General features: G+C 38.6%; 1 protein-coding gene across 4 annotated transcripts; it reads right to left on the reverse strand.

Annotated features, from left to right (window-relative positions):
- On the reverse strand, nt 1-20,924 carry CNOT7 (CCR4-NOT transcription complex subunit 7). Of its 4 annotated transcripts, XM_030016483.2 has the most exons (8): nt 20,652-20,788; nt 20,020-20,080; nt 19,549-19,755; nt 19,048-19,241; nt 15,757-15,918; nt 9,470-9,614; nt 4,515-4,625; nt 1-1,696 (listed from the first exon to the last, which is right to left on the reverse strand). In XM_030016483.2, exons 3-8 carry the CDS (start codon nt 19,663-19,665, stop codon nt 1,568-1,570), a joined length of 858 nt encoding a protein of 285 aa, XP_029872343.1. In that variant the 5' UTR covers nt 19,666-19,755; nt 20,020-20,080; nt 20,652-20,788; the 3' UTR covers nt 1-1,567. The 4 variants fall into 4 exon arrangements, with proteins under 4 accessions (XP_029872343.1, XP_029872366.1, XP_029872342.1 ...); XM_030016506.2 differs by lacking the exons at nt 20,020-20,080; nt 20,652-20,788 and adding an exon at nt 20,828-20,924; XM_030016482.2 differs by lacking the exon at nt 20,020-20,080.
- Between the last annotated feature and the right edge of the window lie 14 nt (nt 20,925-20,938).

A 20,938-nucleotide genomic window follows, 5' to 3' on the forward strand; every position in this document is an offset into this window, starting at 1 on the left:
TTATGTAAGAAAACATTTCTTAGGCCTTTATTTACAAAAGCTTTAAAAACAAATACCCTCTTATGCAAATTATTTGTTGTTTAAAAAGGACCACCCAGTTACATCATTGTAACTCAATGAAAAAAAGGTGTTTGATTTTTTGTTTTTAAGTACAAGGTAAAACAGAATAATTTGGTGAACATTGAGATTTTTCTACTATTGATTTCCGTGTCGAACACGCACACATACGCGCGCACGCACACACAGGCACACAATGTTGCACATTCCATCATTTCAGGCTAGTATTTAGCTATTCAATACCAAAAATCCTTCCTGCACAACTGCTCTGTACACATGCTATGCAGAGTTAAGAACGTACTTTAGGGTCCTTTAAAACAATATATCTAAAATATATTGCTAAGATATACTCAAAAATAAACTAGCATTACACTCCTCAGGTAACTTTATTAGCTATAAGTTATTTATATTTTGTTGTTTTACAACAAATATCTGTAACATCTGTCTTTGTAGCAACTACAAAAAAGCATGATTTAATTGTCCTTCTAATTCAATTAAATAGTATTTTTTCAGATCTTTGGGTTTTATCTTCAACTAAACTGACTTTCAAAAATCATCAAGTACATAATAAATATGACTTCATAAAAAATTTGAGGTGTACATTACTAGAATAAAAGCTAGGAAGTTAATCAAGGGAAGTGTGCCATTACAAAACTCCTACAATTCCAATATCCTTCAACTCTCAGCTTAATGGCAAAAATGCTAAAGTAATAACTGTTCTTTTCCTGAAGGGTGTAAAGCTGTTTTTATAAGCTTCTTTCCCCCACCACAGAGCGGTTTTAAAGCAGCAGGCCAACCAGCAGTTGACATGTGCAGGATGTCTTTGAAGACGACTGAACACTAGTAAAATAACAGCAGTTACTATGATTTCAGTAGTTTGTTTTGCTTGAACAAACAGAGGTTATGCAGCAAGTCACGTTCTGTGGGTTGAGATACCAAGGAAATACAGCACGAAGCTGCTGAACTTGGCAGATGATTGTTTTCCAGCTGAGGGCAAAAGAAAAAAGAAAACAAAACTTCAAATAAAACACAGGATCTGAGTCAAGAGTCGTTCTCTAAAGTGCAAATTTGATGGTCCACAATCTTGAATAGCTAAAACGCCTGCATACTGGAAGGAACAGACATGAATGGGGAAGTTAGTTACAATCAGTGCCAGTTAATTCGTAGAAGGGAGGGGAAAGAGACAAAAAACTAGGAGATCAATATAGGTAAGTTTACCAGACTGTTCATTATGATATAACTTTCCCCTTCTCTCTGCCACACTGATCCTATACATGCTTCTTTACAAATGGGCTAGTTAAGAGGCCAAAATGTAACCCAGAAAATTTTACATATCAATAGTAGGATCAAAATCTGTGATAGGAACAGTCAAATTTAGTACATAGAAAGGCAGAAAAGAAAGTGTGCTGAGAAAGGGGGAAAAAAAAGCCTTATTGTCCAAGGGGTTCAACCAGAGATAAAACCTATATACAAGCACATGGAGGTCAAAAAGATGGCCTTTCATTTCATGTCATGACTGTTTGTTGGCTTCTTCTTCATATGCATTTCCTGTGCCATTTTGTACATAAGATGACCCCGAACCAAGGCCGTATAAGTGGCCGCAATATTTGGCATCGTCAATGTGATCTTCAAAGAACATCTAAAGAGTTAAAAGAGAGACACAAATTATTGCCAAAGAAAAGGCTCAGTTTAAACAGAACTACAGAAAGGCTTTAAAATGTTACTTTCTTTTTAGCCTAAGATACCAAATCCCAAGGTGCAAAAGATGATATAATTAACATAACAACACACTTAACACGTTATCAAAATGTGCTATATGACATGATTCTTTAAAGTAAATCTGTCAAGGCACACAATCAGTCTTCCTGTGCACCCTTCCTGATAAAATGGCCAAATGCAATGTTTTGATAATTTTGTATTATCAGCTATCACTCACTTTTCTGCAACTGTAACAAAGATATTTCTCCAACTGATTTCTGTGGAGTTTCTCACAACAGACATATACTTAGCATCCATCATCAGTGCCCGTACTCTACCTACTCCTCAGTGTGGGAGTTTTCATCATACTCTGTCTTGAAATGGCAGTATGTATCGATTTATATTATAAAGGTTTTGGGTGGGGAGAATGTTTGAGCACAAAACGCATTATGGAGTTTAGAGAAATACAGAAAGATGCATTTCCAGCTAGCTCCTCACAGAGGGGGACTTCATTTAATAAGGAACAGCAAAATTGAAGTAAATTTTATACTAAGACTGCATTTACATCTTGCCAGTCTGAATTGCCAACAGAACCTTTCAGTGGAAGACATACGAAACCCCATGATATTCCACCTTTCAGCCTTAGGTTTTCAAGCAAAACCACAAATTACCCCACAAAAATAAAAAAGACACACACGTACACAAAAATTTTTCACCCTAAAACCTTCACAGCAGCCCTGGACATCCCAGTGGCTGACATTCTGAGTCATCATCAAAATCAGAAATCTAAGACAGCCACAATCACGCAGGAGCAGTGTGGACGCAATACACAATCTAAATGTAGAGGACTGCATATACCACACAGGCTGTAAAACTTCTCCCCTCAAGCTTTGCTCTTAGCAGCAGAGTCTGGTTGGCAAGTTCTGTACTGCAGGAATTGGAGACCTCAATTAAAAGTTTTAAAGCCCCCAGCAGTTCTTGAAGAAATAAACAAGTAGGAAAATCCCAAAACAACAGCTCTACTGTTGTAGTATCAATATTTAAGTATTTCTGATGGGACAAAAAAGATCACTAACTTTTTTGGCTGGCATTCCCAAACCCAGCAAGCAAGTTGCAACTCCTTCACCACAATTATGAACAAAATTTTGTACCTCTAAAAGCATTGTAAAATGAAGTTTTTTCACACAGAAATACATTGTTAAACAATGAAGTCTACTGAAAAGGCTTTAAAAATGCACATTAAATTTAATTCTCTCTGCTGACTACTGTGTCCTTATCTAGAAATGCTGTATTTGCAAAGAACCTGAAAGTACTGAAAAAACCCATCATAATCAATACATCTTTGTTGGCTTAATTAAGCAAGTGTTTTGCACTAAAAAACCTCAACGATTTCTACTTCTCCCAGTAAGAGCTTTTGGTAAACAATTTCAAGAAGATAATTTGCCATGTAACACAAACTGCATCTCATTAGAGAAACAATCATGGGTTTGAACCTTTTCCTCTAGAAAACTAATTTGAAAGGCAGTCTCTTCGGCATCATTATCATCTACTTTCCCTTCCCCTTTATTTGTTTTGGATTTTGTTTCAAATTCAAAAGTGAAAGATTAACAATACCGGGCAGATGGCTGTTAGCCACACTGGGCTTGGATCGTACCAGAAACACAATCCTTTCTGTTGCATCTGTAGCCCATGACCTGCTTGACAACTGCAACAGTTCCAGCAGAGGCAGAACAGAGTGTTATGATGAACAAACCAGCTTAAATCACAGCATTTATTTTTCACCTGTTGACTCACTAGTATTTGTCAGGAACTTGTGCTCATTTTCTCCTTTATACAAAAAGCTGGATTACAGGAAACAGACACCTCAGCATACAATACTGAACCTTATTAAAAATGAGGTTTCCTATTGCCATCCGTTTTGACATGGTAAATGACACTGAATTGCTGGCACAATGCCATGTTCAGATGCACTGGCATTTGTCCAGTGCAACTGCTTTCCAGAAGAGGTCCGTTCAACATTTGTTTGTTCTGCTAATGCAAAATATCCTAATATCTTCCTGTTGTACACGGACAAGTATCAAGGAAAAGTGAAGCTTGTAAGACGTGGTTTCCCTTGCTGCAAACCTTGAATTAATTGATCGATGTATAATCTTTTAGAACCTGAGTTAATCTGTGCTTTACTCAATGGTAAGGAACAAATGCATGGACATTCTCCACAGCAGCCTGAAAGTCATTTAATATACCTATAGCCTGCAAGTTTAGCTAGAAGCGGCCAGTCGACACTCTTTCCCCGCCTCTAGGCCTGTCACAAGCAGCAGTGCATACCAGCTGGGTATTACACTGAGCAGAAGCTCCAAAAAAAAAAAAAAAAACAACCTGGCTTGAGTATGGTGACCCAGAAAGGAGTCTCACTCCAGCAGCTCGTAACTCACTGCAGCAGCCACCTAAAAAGAGGTACCCTGCAAAACAGGGAAGGAAAAAAAAACAAAAACAAAATCCCACAAAAATTCCAAAAGCCAGGCACAGGCTGGAAACCGGAAGCAATATTCACTCACAGCAGCTAAGCAGTAAACCAGTGGGGCTGGTTCACACTTACTCTGGGGAAAATGCAGCTGGTCTTATTTTTGTCAAGAAAGGAGTGACCCCTGAAGCCCTTCAGAGACCTCCTTAAAATACAGCAGACTTATCAGAATCAGCAATTCCATCTGACTATCACAGCACACTACTATCATGGAGATAAAACCAACACATCCACCTACTTCTCTCATTTTGAAAAAGGCCATTCCTGTGAGTAAAGAATCAGATCCTGCCTGATGCTGTGGTCCTATCCTTTCCAGCTCTAACTGCTCAGCCACTTCTTGTAATCCACCCTGAAAAAGAAAACATTTTTGTTAACTGCTGAAAAAAAATTGAATCAGAAAACTGAGCAGCTATATTTGGGAAAATCTGTTACACAGGTCATACAAACTCACGTATATTTTAACATTTGCACAGTAGCTGTAACAGTTATTATACTAGATAAATACACACCTGGAGAATGAAACTTTCGGTATCAATAGCAGCATTAGAATTCTGTGTCAGTATTGATTAAATAAAGCAGTATCTGTGACCAACAAAACCACTACTCCCTTATGTTCCAGCTTTTCCAGTAACCAGATGTCGTTACTTAACAAAACAATTCCTTCAAGATGCTGAAAGGATTGACAATGCTGAAGAACAAAACCAGGTGTTCCTGTACTCCTTCTATTTGAATGAAAGTTTAAAAGGTAAAAGCGTTGTTCTACAAACACAAGAATTCAAGTGTTTACAAATGAGGTGCCCATATGCCTCCATGTGTTAAAGTATCTAGGCTTCCTTTGAAACAGACCTTTTTCTTTCCACTTACCTTTCAACAATTAAGTTGAGGGTTTTTCCACTTCCCTTCACAAAAACTGAGAGTATCCTTAAGTATCTAGAACACTACAGGGAGTCCAGGAAAATGTTACACAGCAGGCATTTTAGAAACCAGGTGGTAAAGTAAAAAAGGAAGAAAGTGCCTACTCCATCTCTACAAGACATTCTACCCCTCTTTAAAGTTTGTTTCATTAGCTGACATAAGAGGCTAGGAAAAAAAAACATGCAAAAAAATTCATTGTCTTGCAACTAGTTTTCTAAGATACTAAAATCCAATGGTATAGCCCACTTTTCTGTTAGAGATGTATATTTAATAGTCACATGTGTAATGAAGCCTACTTAAAAAAAGTATATAAACATCTCGCATACAAAAAGGGAACAATTTAAAACTGTAATTGTCTGCTTTGAATGTTGATCCATGGTTTAAAAGGACAGACTGTGAAGCTGTAGACATCACTCCAAGCTGCAAATCTATCTGCTCTTAAAGGTAAAACTTCTCCAGTTTTGAAGCTAATTTTCTTCCCAATAAGCTTATATGAAAAACTAATGCCTTAACTGCAGAATGACTAAATAAACCTCTTTTTAGCGCCCCCCCATGGTAATAACCACTATATGTAGAAGCAAACCCATCAGAGGTTGGTTTGGTTTCACACAGGTAACACAGATCAGTTGAAGGATAGACAGGTTACATTGTAACTGCAATCTCTTAATGCTGTACACTACGCTGTGAGCACATAATTTTGTACATTTTTTTTTTTTAATCATTAAGCCATAAAGCTACTGGAAATAGACTAAAGCACATGTACACTCTTTAAGGTCTAGAAAGATTTAAAAAACCAACCAAACAAACAGCAAAATCCTTAGTGCTGCCACAAGCTTTGCAGGGCAAAAATGTTGCACAGAGACAATACTTTTAAAGAAAGACTGCTCAGTATCCGAGTTCACCTTTCCTCACACTCTTAACCCGTGTCAAGTACAGGAAGGCAAGCAATAAGAAGCAAAAGCATAACAGTCAAAGTTAAAACTCAGAGCAACAAAAATAAAGTCTGACCTGAAAATCAGATCAAACATTATGAAAATTCCTGGGAATCTTATGGCAACAGGTTTGGGCCCAGGTTTTAGTTTTGTTTAAAAAGATGGAAGCTTCAGTAGTGACATTCCCAAGTAACACCTACAAACCAACATGAAAACCTAGTATTGGTATGGCTAGTTTTATTCTAGCTTGAGCAGCAGGAATATAGTTTACAGAAGTTTAAGATAAAAGTAAGTCTATACACTATACAGTTAAGCACAGAAGCTAGCTTGTTTTATTTATGTGCTTGCAGCGTTCAGACGTTGTACCTAAACACACTCAATTATTTAATTTACACTGTCAAAAACATGTGGAGGGTTGGTGGGCAGGGGAAAAAAAAGCACATATCCAACATAGGCATGTTCTCCACAGTTAGGCCCACACCCTTTCAAGGCACCATTTTCTGCTCCTAAACCCTCTTCTTCCTCAAGTTGCAAATTAGCAGCGCCTTATCATCAGGTTCTGCTAGCTGTAAGACTATCTACTCTAGCTTCAAATAACTTTGAAGAAACACTCAAGAATAAAAATCAGTAATATTTACACAGCAGCTGCAAGCTCTGGAATGTAGTTCAAAATTTACAGTTAACAGCAGCCTACAGAAGAATGCTTTGAAAATAGTGCTTTTAATGGTATATATCCATTTGTAAATATATCACACACCACTTTTGTGTGGAACTTCTTGGTCTATAACTGCAATAATTACAGAATAAAATTTGGCTGTCTCTGAAAATTAATAAGCTATTGAGATTCTCTTTCAGGCAAGACTTTTGCACTCCAGGTAAGAACATTTTTACTCTTGGAGAAGAAGGACAAATTCTTTCCAAATTTTCAGAGCACTGGTCTTTCAAGAAAAAGGCCACAGAATGATTTACATATCACATGACCATAGTCAAACAGCAAATCCACTTCAAATTCTCGTTTCATGCCACTGGTACCAGAGTTCACTGTTCTGTACAAACCCCCATATAAAAGCAAGTTTCCAACAAGGTCTATAAATCTACATGATTACTTAAGAGTTGCCATTACTATCAAAAGGTTTGGAATAGTCTACATAGAAAGATTTTTAGAGAACAAGTAAGAATTTAACCTATACTACATTAATATCTCAAGTTAACTCCCAATCTGCGTGCCAGAAAAGTACATTCATGTCCATTTAAGTTAGAGTAACATACTGTAAATTCACAGACTACTTAATTCCACAAAAATAGCACCAAACAGCTTCCTAATCCTGAAGCATATTTCTCTTCTCAATGCCACAAATTCTTTTTTGGGTGTGTGGGGGCAGGAAGCGGGAGACCTACAGCAAGTCAGTGACTTTCATATGAAAAATAACTTAGACAAGTCAATAAAGGACAACTGCACAGCAGTTCAATTCACTGCAATTTAATAAAGATTGAAAGTGACACACATTAGGAGACAGTGCATGCATTTTTAGTCACAACACTGAGCATTTAGCAATTTTAGACAGCTGCTCTCAGTACAGTACAAGTTCACCATCATTTCATCACTGGTAAATTTGGAGGGGTAGGGTAGTCCACATCCCTTCCCCTGCTGTCATTACAAGTCTGCAGGTTAGGCAACAGGATCAAGATTTACTGCAGGAAAGCTGACCTACATATTCAGCTGGGGGGGGGGGAGGGATAAAAAAAAAAAAAAAAAAAAAAAAAAAAAAAAAAAAAAAGAAAATCACCCTTGTTCTTAAGGTTTGCTGAAATAAGACCTGTGAAGGTTTTTCTTGTCTTCCAAAAAACATTAGTGTCTCTAAACAATTCAGGTTACACACAACTATGTCTTAATGAAGTGACAGGAAATACAATCCCCTCCTCCCCAAACCCACTGGGAATGTCACCTCTGGAACAGTGACAGGGAACATCATTCTGTCACCTTTCCTACATCACTAAAGTTGGATTATACACTCTGTTCTTGGTTAAGTGTGTCGCCACCACTAAGACACCAGATGCTTTACTTTGCTTCACCAGGAGTGAGAAAGTAACTGTGTTTTTTGTTTCGGCCCCCCCCCCCCCCCCCCCCCCTTTAAGACTCCTGAAGCTTATTAACATTTCCCTTTTTCTTCTGGTCTCTGTGGAGAAAATCTGTTTCTGAGATGTTTTTAATACTCAGCTATTTGCACTGCTGATTATACACCAATAACAACTCTAGATGAACACAGGTAGTTATACTTTTCTTACTAACTGGGAGGTCTCCATTTTCAATGTTAATTTGATTAACAAAAGGATTTACAAAATTTACTTCCCACACAAGTAGGCTACTACTTAGAAGTGACATACTCTATTAGTTTATCTCAGAAAGAAACAAACAGAGGACTATAAACCCCACACAGATCACTAGTTCAGCACGATGAAGTGGCAAGCCATCCCTTAGTTAGGCTTTGGTTGTACTACAGTCAGTGTTCTCTTTTTCATGCAGGTTCTCATTAAGAAAGCCTAGAGAATCGAGTTACTTTCCATAAAAGCAGCAAGTCATTAATTGCCTCAGATGAGCGATGCACCTCATTCCAGCAGCAGTCCAGACTCTTACAGTTCTTTGGCAAGTAAAGCTGTTAACAATCCCTGTAGCATCTTTCTTTCACTTGCTGTCTTCCCCTTCACATACTTAGTTCCAGTTTCCATTCATTCTCCAGTGCAATAAAGTATCCAAATTTTATGCCTGATAGAGTAAGCCAATTAGTAGCCCGGCTGGCCTGACATGAGAGATTAGTTTCTAGTACTGCATTTTTTTCCTAGAAGTCACATGTTGTCCCTGAACATACGCTGTTGTTTATCTTTCCTTATGGGGCCATCTGAAACATTCTTCGCTCCATTCCTCTTCCCAAGACACTTCCACAGCATCATCGTTGCCATTACCTTTGCCAAGACGACTGCAGTCCTTTAGTGGACTGCACAATGAGGAAATAAGAGTATGTGAAACCCATCAATTCTTATGGTTCAAGAAGTGAAGGATTCATTCCAAACATGGGTTTATCATCTGTCAACAAAGACTGGGCACTGTAAATACAGTATCAACATGCTATTTTTAACTGGTAAGCAGTTATAATAATTGATGTGTGCTCCTGCCTGCTTCTATCAATAGCCTTTAATATTAAATACATAAAGCTTGAGACAACAGTACTTAGTAGGTATTATCAAAGCAAAACCAAAAGATAAAAACATAGAAAGTAAGTATTTTAAAGCAGAAAGTACTCTGTCTCCAAACCCAGAATTTGTTCTGAGCCATTAACAGATTACTTACCTTCAGATTTTTGCAACTCTTCATGAGATATTTTACATCATAGATAACAGGGAAAAACAATCGCAGTATCTCAAAGAAGTCCAGCTCTTCTTCAGGTAAATTAGAGTTTGTCAAGATTTTGATTAGATAGCCAAAGTCATATCCACTGCAAATAAATAACAAAAACAATATAAGCAAATAACTTAGAAGCATCCTTCTCGCTTCCAACATCAAGACTTCATTATACATTAACAGGACATTTTGCCTAATTTCAATGCAATTAAGACTGACTCTTACAAAAGACTAAGCCTCAGTGTAAATGGCCCCATTGCAGATTCCAGAGAAAACATTTTAATTTAGTCTGAATGAGACTGAGTGAAGAAAAAAGATCTGCATACAGGAGTTTCTCTAAATCCTGAAACAAGGTAGTGCTGCTGGGGCTTCATCTGATTACAAGAACTTGTACCAGAAAGACTCCTAGCTGGCTCCTTTCACACAGATGGGAGTTTTTCACTACAAACTGAGACAGAAAGACTTCTACAGTTCTCAAAATCCAAAAGATTCATGAGTTTCCAGAGCCAACACATGTTTATGCCTGGAGGCAAGTGTCACCCTCAGCAACGAAGAAGAGCAGATTGTCTTTCAACTTTCCCAATTAAATCAGCACACAGACAACTGAAAAATTTAATAGCTTGTAGACTATTACTCTTTTTGGAGGCAAATACAGAGTAAGTTGGAAAAATTTTTGTGTGTACATGTAAGTCAGCAGGAGGCAGCAAGATAACTGAGCAGTACAGTTGTGATGGAAGAAACTGAGGTATTACATTGTGTGAGTGGTGGAGAGAAGAGTTTGGGAAGACTTCCTTCTCAATAGTTTGACTGAAGAAAGAGGACATAGGAACGAGGTGTGGCAGTAAAAGGGGAAGCCATGTACTTTTACAAAGGGTTATGAGAGGAAACAGAGGGTTTAAAGCACAGGAAAGACAGATGTCAGGTATTAAGTAGGACTGAACACCACAACAAAAAGCAGTGATGACTAGTTATGCTCTTCTCTGGGAAGGCAGAGATTACAAGACAGATTATTCATGATTTTATCATGAATCTGATCCATTCTGATCCCTTGTACTTGCAGTATTGCTCATGCACATATGCACTGAACTAGATAGGGGAATGATATGTTCTCTTCTTTATTACTACGTTTGCATTGAACCAACTTAGTTGCTAGGTTTTACTGACATGCAATTTTAAAAGTGCCTGTACTAACAAAGATGATGAAAACACACAGCAGGGCTGCCTCTACTGAAGGCTGCATCAGTTTTGCTGCTTAAGGAACCTTAGTGTATAGCTGAGAGATAATTCAAGTGAATGGGTGGCCACCACAGACTCCGAATTCCCCATTTAATACTTCGTGTTCGTTCTTGGTTACGTGAGGATCATACTCAAAACCAAGAATTTTGCAGCTTGGTAAATACTGACTGACATCTTGAACTGTGAGATGAGTAATACAGAAGACAAATCAGTTATGAGCACTGTACTACTGATCCTGCAGATATTTAGTACCCACAAAGACTGGTGATTTCTGACGTAGGCTCAAGGCTTTAGCTTGCATACTCAATGTAAAGAGGATTGCTTTTTGTACCTTTTGTATACAATGGGGTTCTCTACACCATCTTTATCTTATGAATTTCTAGACAGAGGGTAGAAAATCTTGAACATACTGGGAATAAATGGATTGTTTGCTGAAAGTCCATTAATACAAGATACACAAAAGGAATGGACTATTGCAGCTCTCCCATGGGGGTTTCCAGTGCTCTAACAGGAATTTCACGTTGAACGAATCCCACACTGCATCTGGTGCTTTGAAGGTGTGCTGGCGGCACTCCAATCTCCACAGCAGCAGCCACTGGCCACAGAGCAAAGGAGCCAAAGATAAATGATTTCAGCCAAGTCTTACAAAGTAAAAACCTGCAGTATACTTGGCAAAAACAGTAGCTTGGAAGCTTAATTTTATTAGATCACCTATTTGGGGGGGGGGGGGGGGGGGGAAGTGAGGGGGAAGCCTGTATTGGCATAAAGTCCTCTATAGAAAAGGAAAAGAAAAAAGCCACATTAGTAAAAAAGACTGTTCAGAAAGATGCAAAAAAGACTGTTCAGGATTAAGCAGACTTACTCCTCTAGAGATTAGAAAGCTTATTAACTCACTGAATATCTGACATCAGTCATCCTTGTAGCTCAAATGTAACAGCCATATTAAAACTTTTAAAGTGAAGAAAACAGTATTTGTGCTCCTCAAAAAAAAAAAGTTTGATTCCCCTCCTCTTCCAAAAAAAATTACGTACATGACTGAATTACTAGAAAACAGATGCTCTTGAACAATTCCAATTTCTGTTAAGAAGGAAGTACTGTCAGAAAAGTCAAGATTCATTTACTGTTTGCACTGAGAGGGAGCAGACTATCATAAACCTGCCATTTTGATGAAGAATTTTTTATATATATATATATGTATATATATTTTTCCCTTGGAGATTGAAGCAGATTCTTTCACTCTGGGATCCTCATGCAGAAAAAGGGAACGGGATATCTGAACAGTGGATTTAACAGGCATGATTACCCTTTCATTACATGACAGCATTCAGTCAGGTATCTATTCTTGGATCCTAAGCATGGGTTAGTATTAGTCAGCTCAACCAAATGATATCTCACATTCCTTAAGTTCCACCTGCTTACACTTAGTCCCATTGTGCTCCTAACAACCATCACAAACCCCACTTTACTAATCACAATACAGTATTCAAGGTATTTACATAATCTTTTTAGTATACTTTTCAGGGGTAATATGCTCCAGCCATCCAAGCTTACACAGACATAGGAACTGTCACTCCAATTCAAGACTATGATGTATCTAGTTCAAAAATTGAATGGTCACTGCTGAATACTAACAGAAGGGTAAGAAAGTCCACAGTGAGCAATTATGTAATTACCTGCTCATTAAGGAAGTTTTTTTCTAATCCTCTAACAGGCAATTAGTGGTTGGTTTATACCCTGAAGCACATAGGCTTCCTTTCCTTAAAAAGCTTTCACCATTTCCAATATAATCACCTAAAGTTACTTAGTGCAGCTAGCCACAATCCCTGGAGCTATACAGCAACATAAGCACTCTTACAACCTTCTTTTTTTTCTTTTTCCACTGAACATGGACAGCTGTAGGCAACAAGACCATGGAAAAGATCAAGTGTGCCTCTATTTCTTTCCCTTACTATCCAGAAAGAATTCAGGTAGCCAATTAACGATGAATTCTACAAGCACCAAGTCTCTGAAACAAATCAAAACCTGACAGAGCTGAGAAAGCTTTACTTCATTTTATAACTGGCTAATAGAAATGAGCCAACAGATTAAATTTTACTGAAATCGGTTAGACACAAATGATTATTGAAATACAATAGCTTAGAACTTTCCAGCTTCCCCAAAACATCTGGGTTAAGAGGCATGTTTGCACAGAGCCTCCAAAGGTAGACTGAGGAGGTTGCACACAGGTGGACACTCAAAGCTTCACCAGATCAGTTAGTTCAACATCCACAAAAACAGTGTTTGAGCTGTTCCGTTTTATAACTTGCTAGATCGCCAAGCACTCACAGCTCTCTTGACTGCAACAAGAATCAGAAATTTGGGGCTTCCCTCTCCTCTCTCATCCACTCAAATACATTTTAACACACACAAAAGATTTGATGGAGTCACTTATGAAGTTGCAGTACACAAGAGTCGCTGACAGTGCAAATGTTTCTTTGTTCATGCCTGGCAGAACTGCAGGTCCGCACAGATTTACCAATATGTCAGGATGCCAAGGCAGCTACATCAAATGCAGAGATAAAAAGCACACAAAGAAAACTATTTGAGAAGCTAAGAGCTTAGAAATAAACTACTTAAGTGTTCAAGGAAATCAAAGACTGAGAAATGAAACAAAACCAAATCATAACCTCACACTCTAAGACAGGAGTAATTCTTCTCTGCCCACTTCCTAAGAGACTCAAATTTTGAGGGTTAGTAGTAATTCAAGCATTTTAAGGAAGCAGAAGCAATAGTACAGTCAGTAACTATCAAGCACAGCTTTTTCAGTAGTCAAAGAACTACTGCATGGAGAGCCTACGTGAAACATTTTCAACTGAGCTGTCCCTCTGTTTTAAGTTTCCACTAATAGAATATAATCACAATCAACCTAATATTTGTTTAGAAACAGCTGTTTACTATTCTTTGTGGCACATTTTATGTGACCCACGCTTATTTATAGCTTTGTGCAATCTTAGCTTTCTCAGAACTTAACCCACTACTCCAGGGTTTTGTGCTCAAGATAGTATCAACGTGCTCTGTCAAGCACAAAAGCCTTTAAACACTCTGACTTCAAGCAGAGTTGTGGATAATCAGTGTTTGACAAACATTTGCTGGAATAGCATTTTCAGTGAAGCCCACAACAGAAAACCACTTTAGCACAGATGAAACTGGACTTCAATAAAGCCATTCCAAAACCCCTTCATAAGCCGCCCTAGTAAAAGTGGCATTATTACACATAGTTTGCACTACACTTTGACCAGCATATTAGTCAAGAATCACACACGATCAATATAAATATGCTTGAAAAAGAATCCCTAGTGTAGAAATGGCTCAGGTATTCTTTTTGCTAGGACAGCTTACACTTGGCCCTTAAAGTTATTAGGCAATATTGGAAAAACACCGTTTTGTAGCTGTAGCTGCTTCTACATGGCAGCATCTGTTGATGTACCAGTTACATACATAACATGCCTCCCCCCACTTCTCCTGAACCATCTAAGTTATTTTACTGTAGTCAAGTGTAAATCACAAATACACATATAAGAGCCCAAAATAACGGGTTTAAGAAGCTGAAAGAAACTTAATTCACTAATTCAGCCTTTGTAGTTATTTTGACACAATTCATGGCATTCTTGTTGCAGTATTTTTCCCCAAGGTGCCACCCTAGTAGCAAGATAGCAAGAGTAAGATTATTTTAGAGTCATATTGTGAGTCGAGACAGCTGCAAGTGGAAGGTGTAGGCAGATTAGGTGACAAATGTTCTCAAAGAGAATCCTCCTTTTTTTTTTTTTTTTTTTTTTTTTTTTTTGTTGTTAACTGTCTTTTCTCCCTACCCCTCCCTGCCTTTTGGAAGTTCAGTCTAACACTTGCTTTCCACAAAGCAAGTCAAAATGATGAATTTGCAACAGGCTGTTATATGCACCTTTCTACTACTGTTTTACATTCCTTGCTGAAGCAACCCTTATTTTTTCAGTTGGTTAATAACATAAATACTTCTCTAATTCCATGTGACTTTCTCTCCTCCAACTTCCCCCCCAAGATTTAATACTTAAGAATGAAGAATTTGGTTTTTTTTTTAGTAATTTTGTCATCTACATATTGCCACCCGCCAAGGTACCATGCGTGATAAACAAGAATAAGGCTGTAAGGAAACCATTAGTCTCAGCTAAAACATTTGCTCTACCTTTGTTGACTTGCTTAGCAGCCAACATTTAAGATGGTAACTTGAGGGCATTACATAGCTAGCAATAAGCCTTTAAACCCACTGCTGCTTGCAAAAAGTGCAAATTATCTCTGGCATGTAGTTGGCTATACAATGACTACTGCATAAGTTTTGAAGTGTTCAGTCTTATTAATACCTAAAGACCTTTTGTATCTTGACAGATTCATAGAGATTTAGCATTCGCATTTCTATTTCTACTTGGAAGACGAGTTCCTGTGATGGAATAAATAGTAAAATATATTCATTACTGCAGCTAGAATTAAGGCTTATCAGGGCTCTCCTTCCAAGCTGAGTAATTTTCATTTGACCAGATTACCAGATTTAAAACGAATTTAAAAGTGCTTTATAAAACTCTTCACTGATAATTCTGTGGTTTCTCCCATGAGACAAACAATATTTGCTCAAGAATTGCTTAGGAATAGTTTGCTTTTATCATTATTACTACTATTACTTGCATGTGTGATATTAAAAGATACAATGCCACCTGCTGGCTTAGGAGTTTCATGTTTTTCTGGTTTACAGTTTTCTATTACAGTGTAAACGCCAATAATAAAACACAAGTACCACCATGTTCACTCTATTCTTCTAAAACAGAATGGTGCTATAGGTATTACAGCAGAAATATTTTATGAGTGTTACCAACCAAGATACATGCTATATGCACTACCAGGTGTACACCACTTAACACGGGATAAGTGAAATCCAAGCTCTAGAACTCAATAATCAATACTGAAAACTCAAATACTTAACATGCAGAATTTACCTATGAAAGGAAAGCCACTTGACTCCTTCGCACAGTACAACTCCTGATGTCATAAGCAGTTCTGCAAAGTACTGTGTCTCAATTCCTTCTTCTTCATGCTTTTTAAACTGGATACCAGATGTTGTCAACAGTTCAATAGAGTCCTGGGCATACATATCTTCTCTAAAAACAGAGAGGAAAAGTAAATTTTCAAAATCTACAGACCTCAGTGATTATAAACCTGGTAGCATTTCTTTTTTGCTACTCATTCCACAGACTTTACTAGCATAGAGCAGGAGCAACTTCACTTTCTTCCATGTTAATTACAAAAAACCCCCATTTTTCATAGCTTTTGTTAACTTTCACTAGCATTTCGCTATTCCTGGCACCTCCATTCTTGCCTCCTTCATAAAAAACTAGTTCCTGCTCCTCTCCCAGTTACCTAGAACTCCCCTTTTGCAAATCTACAGAGGAAAGTGAAGGTATGAATACAGATATTTTACTGAATAAGATCCATTACTTGAACTGTGACGACTTAAATATAACAGTTGGAGCACTAACATGTTACATTACAGAACTAGGAACAGTACACTCCAGACCCCAGTGCTGCGTTAATTCTGTGGATAGTATTTTCCCACGCATTTCCTGTAATTTAAGTTTACGTAAATGTTTAGACACACGCTCATCAAAACTTCCTTCTCACTTCAACTGGAAATTGAGTACTTGCTCCATCTAGTCAAACCTTAAAATTCAGGTAGCCTAATGTTTTCTTTCTAAACAACCAACTTCAACAGCCATATTTTGGGTCTAAAATTTAACAAGATGGAAAAAAATTCCTCTATGCCTTGTTTGATCCCCTCTTATTCTTGTATTTATTCCCTTTACCACTAACATTTTTGTAAAGTCTTAAGGAATTTGTGATAAAATAGATTTTTTTTTTTCCTAAAGTTTAATCTATATCATCTTAACAAAGACATAGAATGTTTAACTAAAAAAGAAAAGAAATGCAAACATGGCTCTACTTAGAAGATGATATTCATATTACTGTCCACAACAGGGTATTCTACAAAGTCTCTTCAGTGTATGGTTTTCAATTTTAATAAAAAAAAAAAAAACAAAACACAAAAAACCCCAAACAGACACGACAACCAATATATCAAATTTGACTGTTAGATTCAGTCATAGACTTATATTCCTTATTCCTAATAGCAAGTCATCATTCATCAGAACATAGAGATACATTCTCAAGATGTGTTGTATCTTTTTTCCTCCCTCCCACACAGCTGCTCATTAGTTCTCCAGCTTTAAGGCATCAGCTTCCCAACACCTGTCCATCTCCACAACACATTAAAGAACCTATCCAAAACAAACACGCCTATTTTACAAAAAGAAGTTTTAATTCTAGTTTGTTGCTTTGCACTAATCAGGTGGATAGTTAGAGAAATATTTATGCTCTTTAAAAGCACACTATAACACCACCTGGCTGGAACCACACACAAAAAATTACCTCCTAGGAACAGCCAACAGCTGTTTTGCTTTAGGAGCAGAACACTTGGCACAGTGCCACTTCCCAAAAGGAAGTTTAGAAACAGACAAAAATAAGTAATTTCTCCACCCATGTAAAAAAAAAAAAAAAAAAAAAAAAAAATCACATTTCATGCAGCACTTACTTAGCTTACCTTTTTGTAAAAAATCCCCCCAGTGAACAAGTAACAAGTTAGTTAGGTGACTACCTGTATCTTGCCTTACTAACTACACAGCATCTGGCACAAATGGATAGAAAACTACTTTTGTTTTCAGTTGCTTGACATTAAGTAGACCTCTGAAGCTCAGAAAGGAAATAAAACATAACACAGGCTCTTCTTCCCAGATCACAGTTTGAAAGTTATTCATTCATTCTTCCTCTTTCTCCTATACTTAGTAGGATTAGCATATTCTTCTATTAAGACAATGGATAACTTCCATGCTGCATTTATATGGCCAGGTAAGTTTAGAGACACCAAAATATCAAATCTGCACTTCCTTTTCTTTCAAGAGGTGCTTCAAACAAAACTAAAAAGAGCATGTCATTCCTCAGACAAAACTGATTTGCGACAAGCCACAGCACTGCTTGTTTAGAAAAACAGAAAGATCAAGAGAGACAGCAGCAGTTTTTTTCTTTGTAAGAACCCCAATTACTTTGAAAACAAGTCTTTTTATCCGCATTAAAAAAAAAAGGTCTCTTCTCTAAACCTCCTTTGCAGGCTGCAGTTTTAACTCATGTATATCGAGCTGTCCAGTGATCAGCTTGTAACACAACTGCCAAAAAACCCCAAGCCTTTAACACATTTAAGTTTGAGAAGTGTTTGCACTGATACTCAACTCAGGCCGTATGAAAACCTATCAGACCAGTTATGCTTACTTCAGGAAAAAATTCAAGATACTAGTAACCTTGTCAACTACCTGCTAAAGATATAATTACAACTCCACAGAAGCATCTCATCCCCCTGGAGAAGTTAGGTTTATACTTAAAGGTTTATCACTGATAAAAATCACATTGTGAAATAAAGTTTACAATACTATTCCAACAGACAGTAAAAATCAGCTTGCTTTTTAACCAACACTTTACACAAAATAATCCAGAACAAAAATCCCCACAGGAGCTAGGCTGTAGAATCAATAATCCCTTTCAACCTATTATAGAAGAAAAATTAAAATACAGTAGCTTAATAGAATAAGTTGCTTTGAAAACACAAGAAAAGCTGCTGCAATATTAAAAAGTTGAAAGTATTTTACCTAGAATATTATCTAGAACTTGTGAGCCTTTTAACAAGAGTAACGTTATTTTAAAGAGGACAGAGCACACTTACTTTAGAACTTGCTGATAACATTTGTCATATTTCTTTTTCAGTCATTTCAGTAACTTTACATTTTTTTTCTTCACATGTTGACATTTTCCATTTCAAAATATGCAAAGAAACATGTAACTTCTATAACAACCAGTAAGAGTTAAACTAAGTTAAGCTAGAAGCACTCTGAAATGCTAACTAAGAAAATGCAGGGCTAACTCTTGCACTAAGTATAAATGCCTCTTTTTAAAACTTTTGCTGAAATTGCTTAGCATTTTTGACCAAATTACCAACATTAAGACAGACTGCACAGAAAAGAGGGAAGAAAGCATGTGTTTGGCTGACAAAAAAGTTTTCCTCACATAAAGTATCTATCGTATTCCAATCATATAGATAAAAAGAGTTGCTATAGTTTTCACAACTTATAATATATTTTCTGTAAGTCAGAAACATGCATTCAACAGCACAGACATTTAACACTTACGTTAAATTAAATTTAAAATTAAATTGCCAAGTTGAAGTTCCTGGAGGGTATTCTCCTTGCTCATTCATAAATGTCAGTCCTAGTTGAATTATTTTTAGCAAATCTACATTGCAGCGTAATAATTGGTACTGATAGTCTGCGTTGCTTCTGAATTCTCCAATAGGCCTTGCAACTACTCCTGGAAATTCTGTATCCTGTAAGAACACAATTAAAACTTCAACAAAAGACACCTATAAAAATTTACATTACTTATTTTTAATAAAACATATTTCAAGCATCTAACAGTTTCATAGCTGAAGAGTAGTGTGTGTAAATTCATCTTTTAGAAAGGTAGTAGATTAGGAACCTAACGTTCATACAGCATTAATTCAACATTAAGAATCCACTATTCTTTCAATGAAAATGGATGGACAAGTTTATAGCTTTAATTCACTAACTTCAAATAAAGTCATTGAGTTTTTTGGCAGTAATTTGCTAGATAAATATCAAGTGCCCACTTACCATAGCTACATAGTTATACTTCCGTATAACTTGACGGATTTTCTTCATCTCTTCATCCAAGTTACAAGCCCAAACTTCACAGATTCTCTGGCTATGGTCTACGGTAGCTGCTGGCATAGTGGGGGGCTTTAGAGACCATACATCAAAAGTTACGCTTCACTGAGGACCAGTTTCATAAAGAGGACTTTATTTATTTATTTTTTTAACCTAAGAGACAAAGAAAGCAAAGTATCAAAGCGTAAGTTTTTATTCTTTATCTGAAAAAACACTTAGAACACCAGAATCAAGCTTTATTCTTCAGAATTTCATAAAAGCAGCACAACGTAGCCACCAAAAACAGGCGAGTTTCAGCTATGTGAGTTCAGATTACTCTCCGAAACTAAAACCCTACGGTTTTGTTAGGAACTTTATTTCTTGCACAAAGCCAGGCAAACCGGCGAGGCGCACTAGTTCAACAGATAAAAGAGATACCTGAGCCCACAAGCGTTATTCCCCCACGGGTTAGGAGAGCACATTCCTGTGGATCCCACGGCTGCGTGCAACATGAAACGAAGCGGCAAAGTAACTATTAGCGTTACGCCAAACTCGGGGACACTGCGGACAACAAACAGCCGCCCATGCGGGCGGCCTCCCTGGGCAGGAGCAGCAAGTTCAGCCCGTACGGACCCCGCTAAACCGGAGAGCGGCGCGAAGGGACCGAAACACGGTCCAACCGACTCGGACTCACGCCCCGGCTGGGTTCCCGGGCACCTCCTCACGGGTACAAGGCCTTAAGAGCACCTCCAGCAGCCGCAGAGCCCGCCCTGCGCGGCAGCAGCCCTCCATGGGTTGCAATGGAGAAGGGCTTACCCTTTGCCCCCCCCCCGCCCCGGCCCAGCGCAGGGAGAAGCTCCGCCGCCGAGCCCGCCTCCGGCGGCCCGCGAAAACACCACCCGCCCCCAGCGGGCCGCCGCGACCGCCGGTAAGGCCGCAGGGCCTCCGCGGGGCTGCCTCAGGCCCGAGTGGGGCACGGTTAGACCGAGGCGAGGGGGGTACCGGACCGCTCTCGGCTCCCTCGCCCCGCCCGGCTCCCCACGGCCCCCGCCCCTCACTCACTCACTCACGCTCTCGGGCGGGCCGGGCCGGGCCGGGCCGCGGCGGGTCTGGCGAGGCCCCGCGGCGGCCCCCGACGCCCCAGAGCCGCCAGTCGCCGCGCGAGACGCAGGAAGCGCTGCCCCCGCCGCCCCGCCGCACAAAGCCATTACATCATCGCCGCGCGCCGCGGCCTTTCCCCCCTCACCTCTGACTCGACGACGACGACGGCGGCGGCGGCGGCACCAATCACCGGCCGCACCGCCCTTCCTTCGCACCCCCTCCTCCCCTCCCCCCGCCCGGGCGCGCGGCGGTGACG

Source organism: Aquila chrysaetos, chromosome 1 (genome assembly GCF_900496995.4).
Source record: "Aquila chrysaetos chrysaetos chromosome 1, bAquChr1.4, whole genome shotgun sequence".
NCBI classification, from domain to species: Eukaryota; Metazoa; Chordata; class Aves; order Accipitriformes; family Accipitridae; genus Aquila; species Aquila chrysaetos.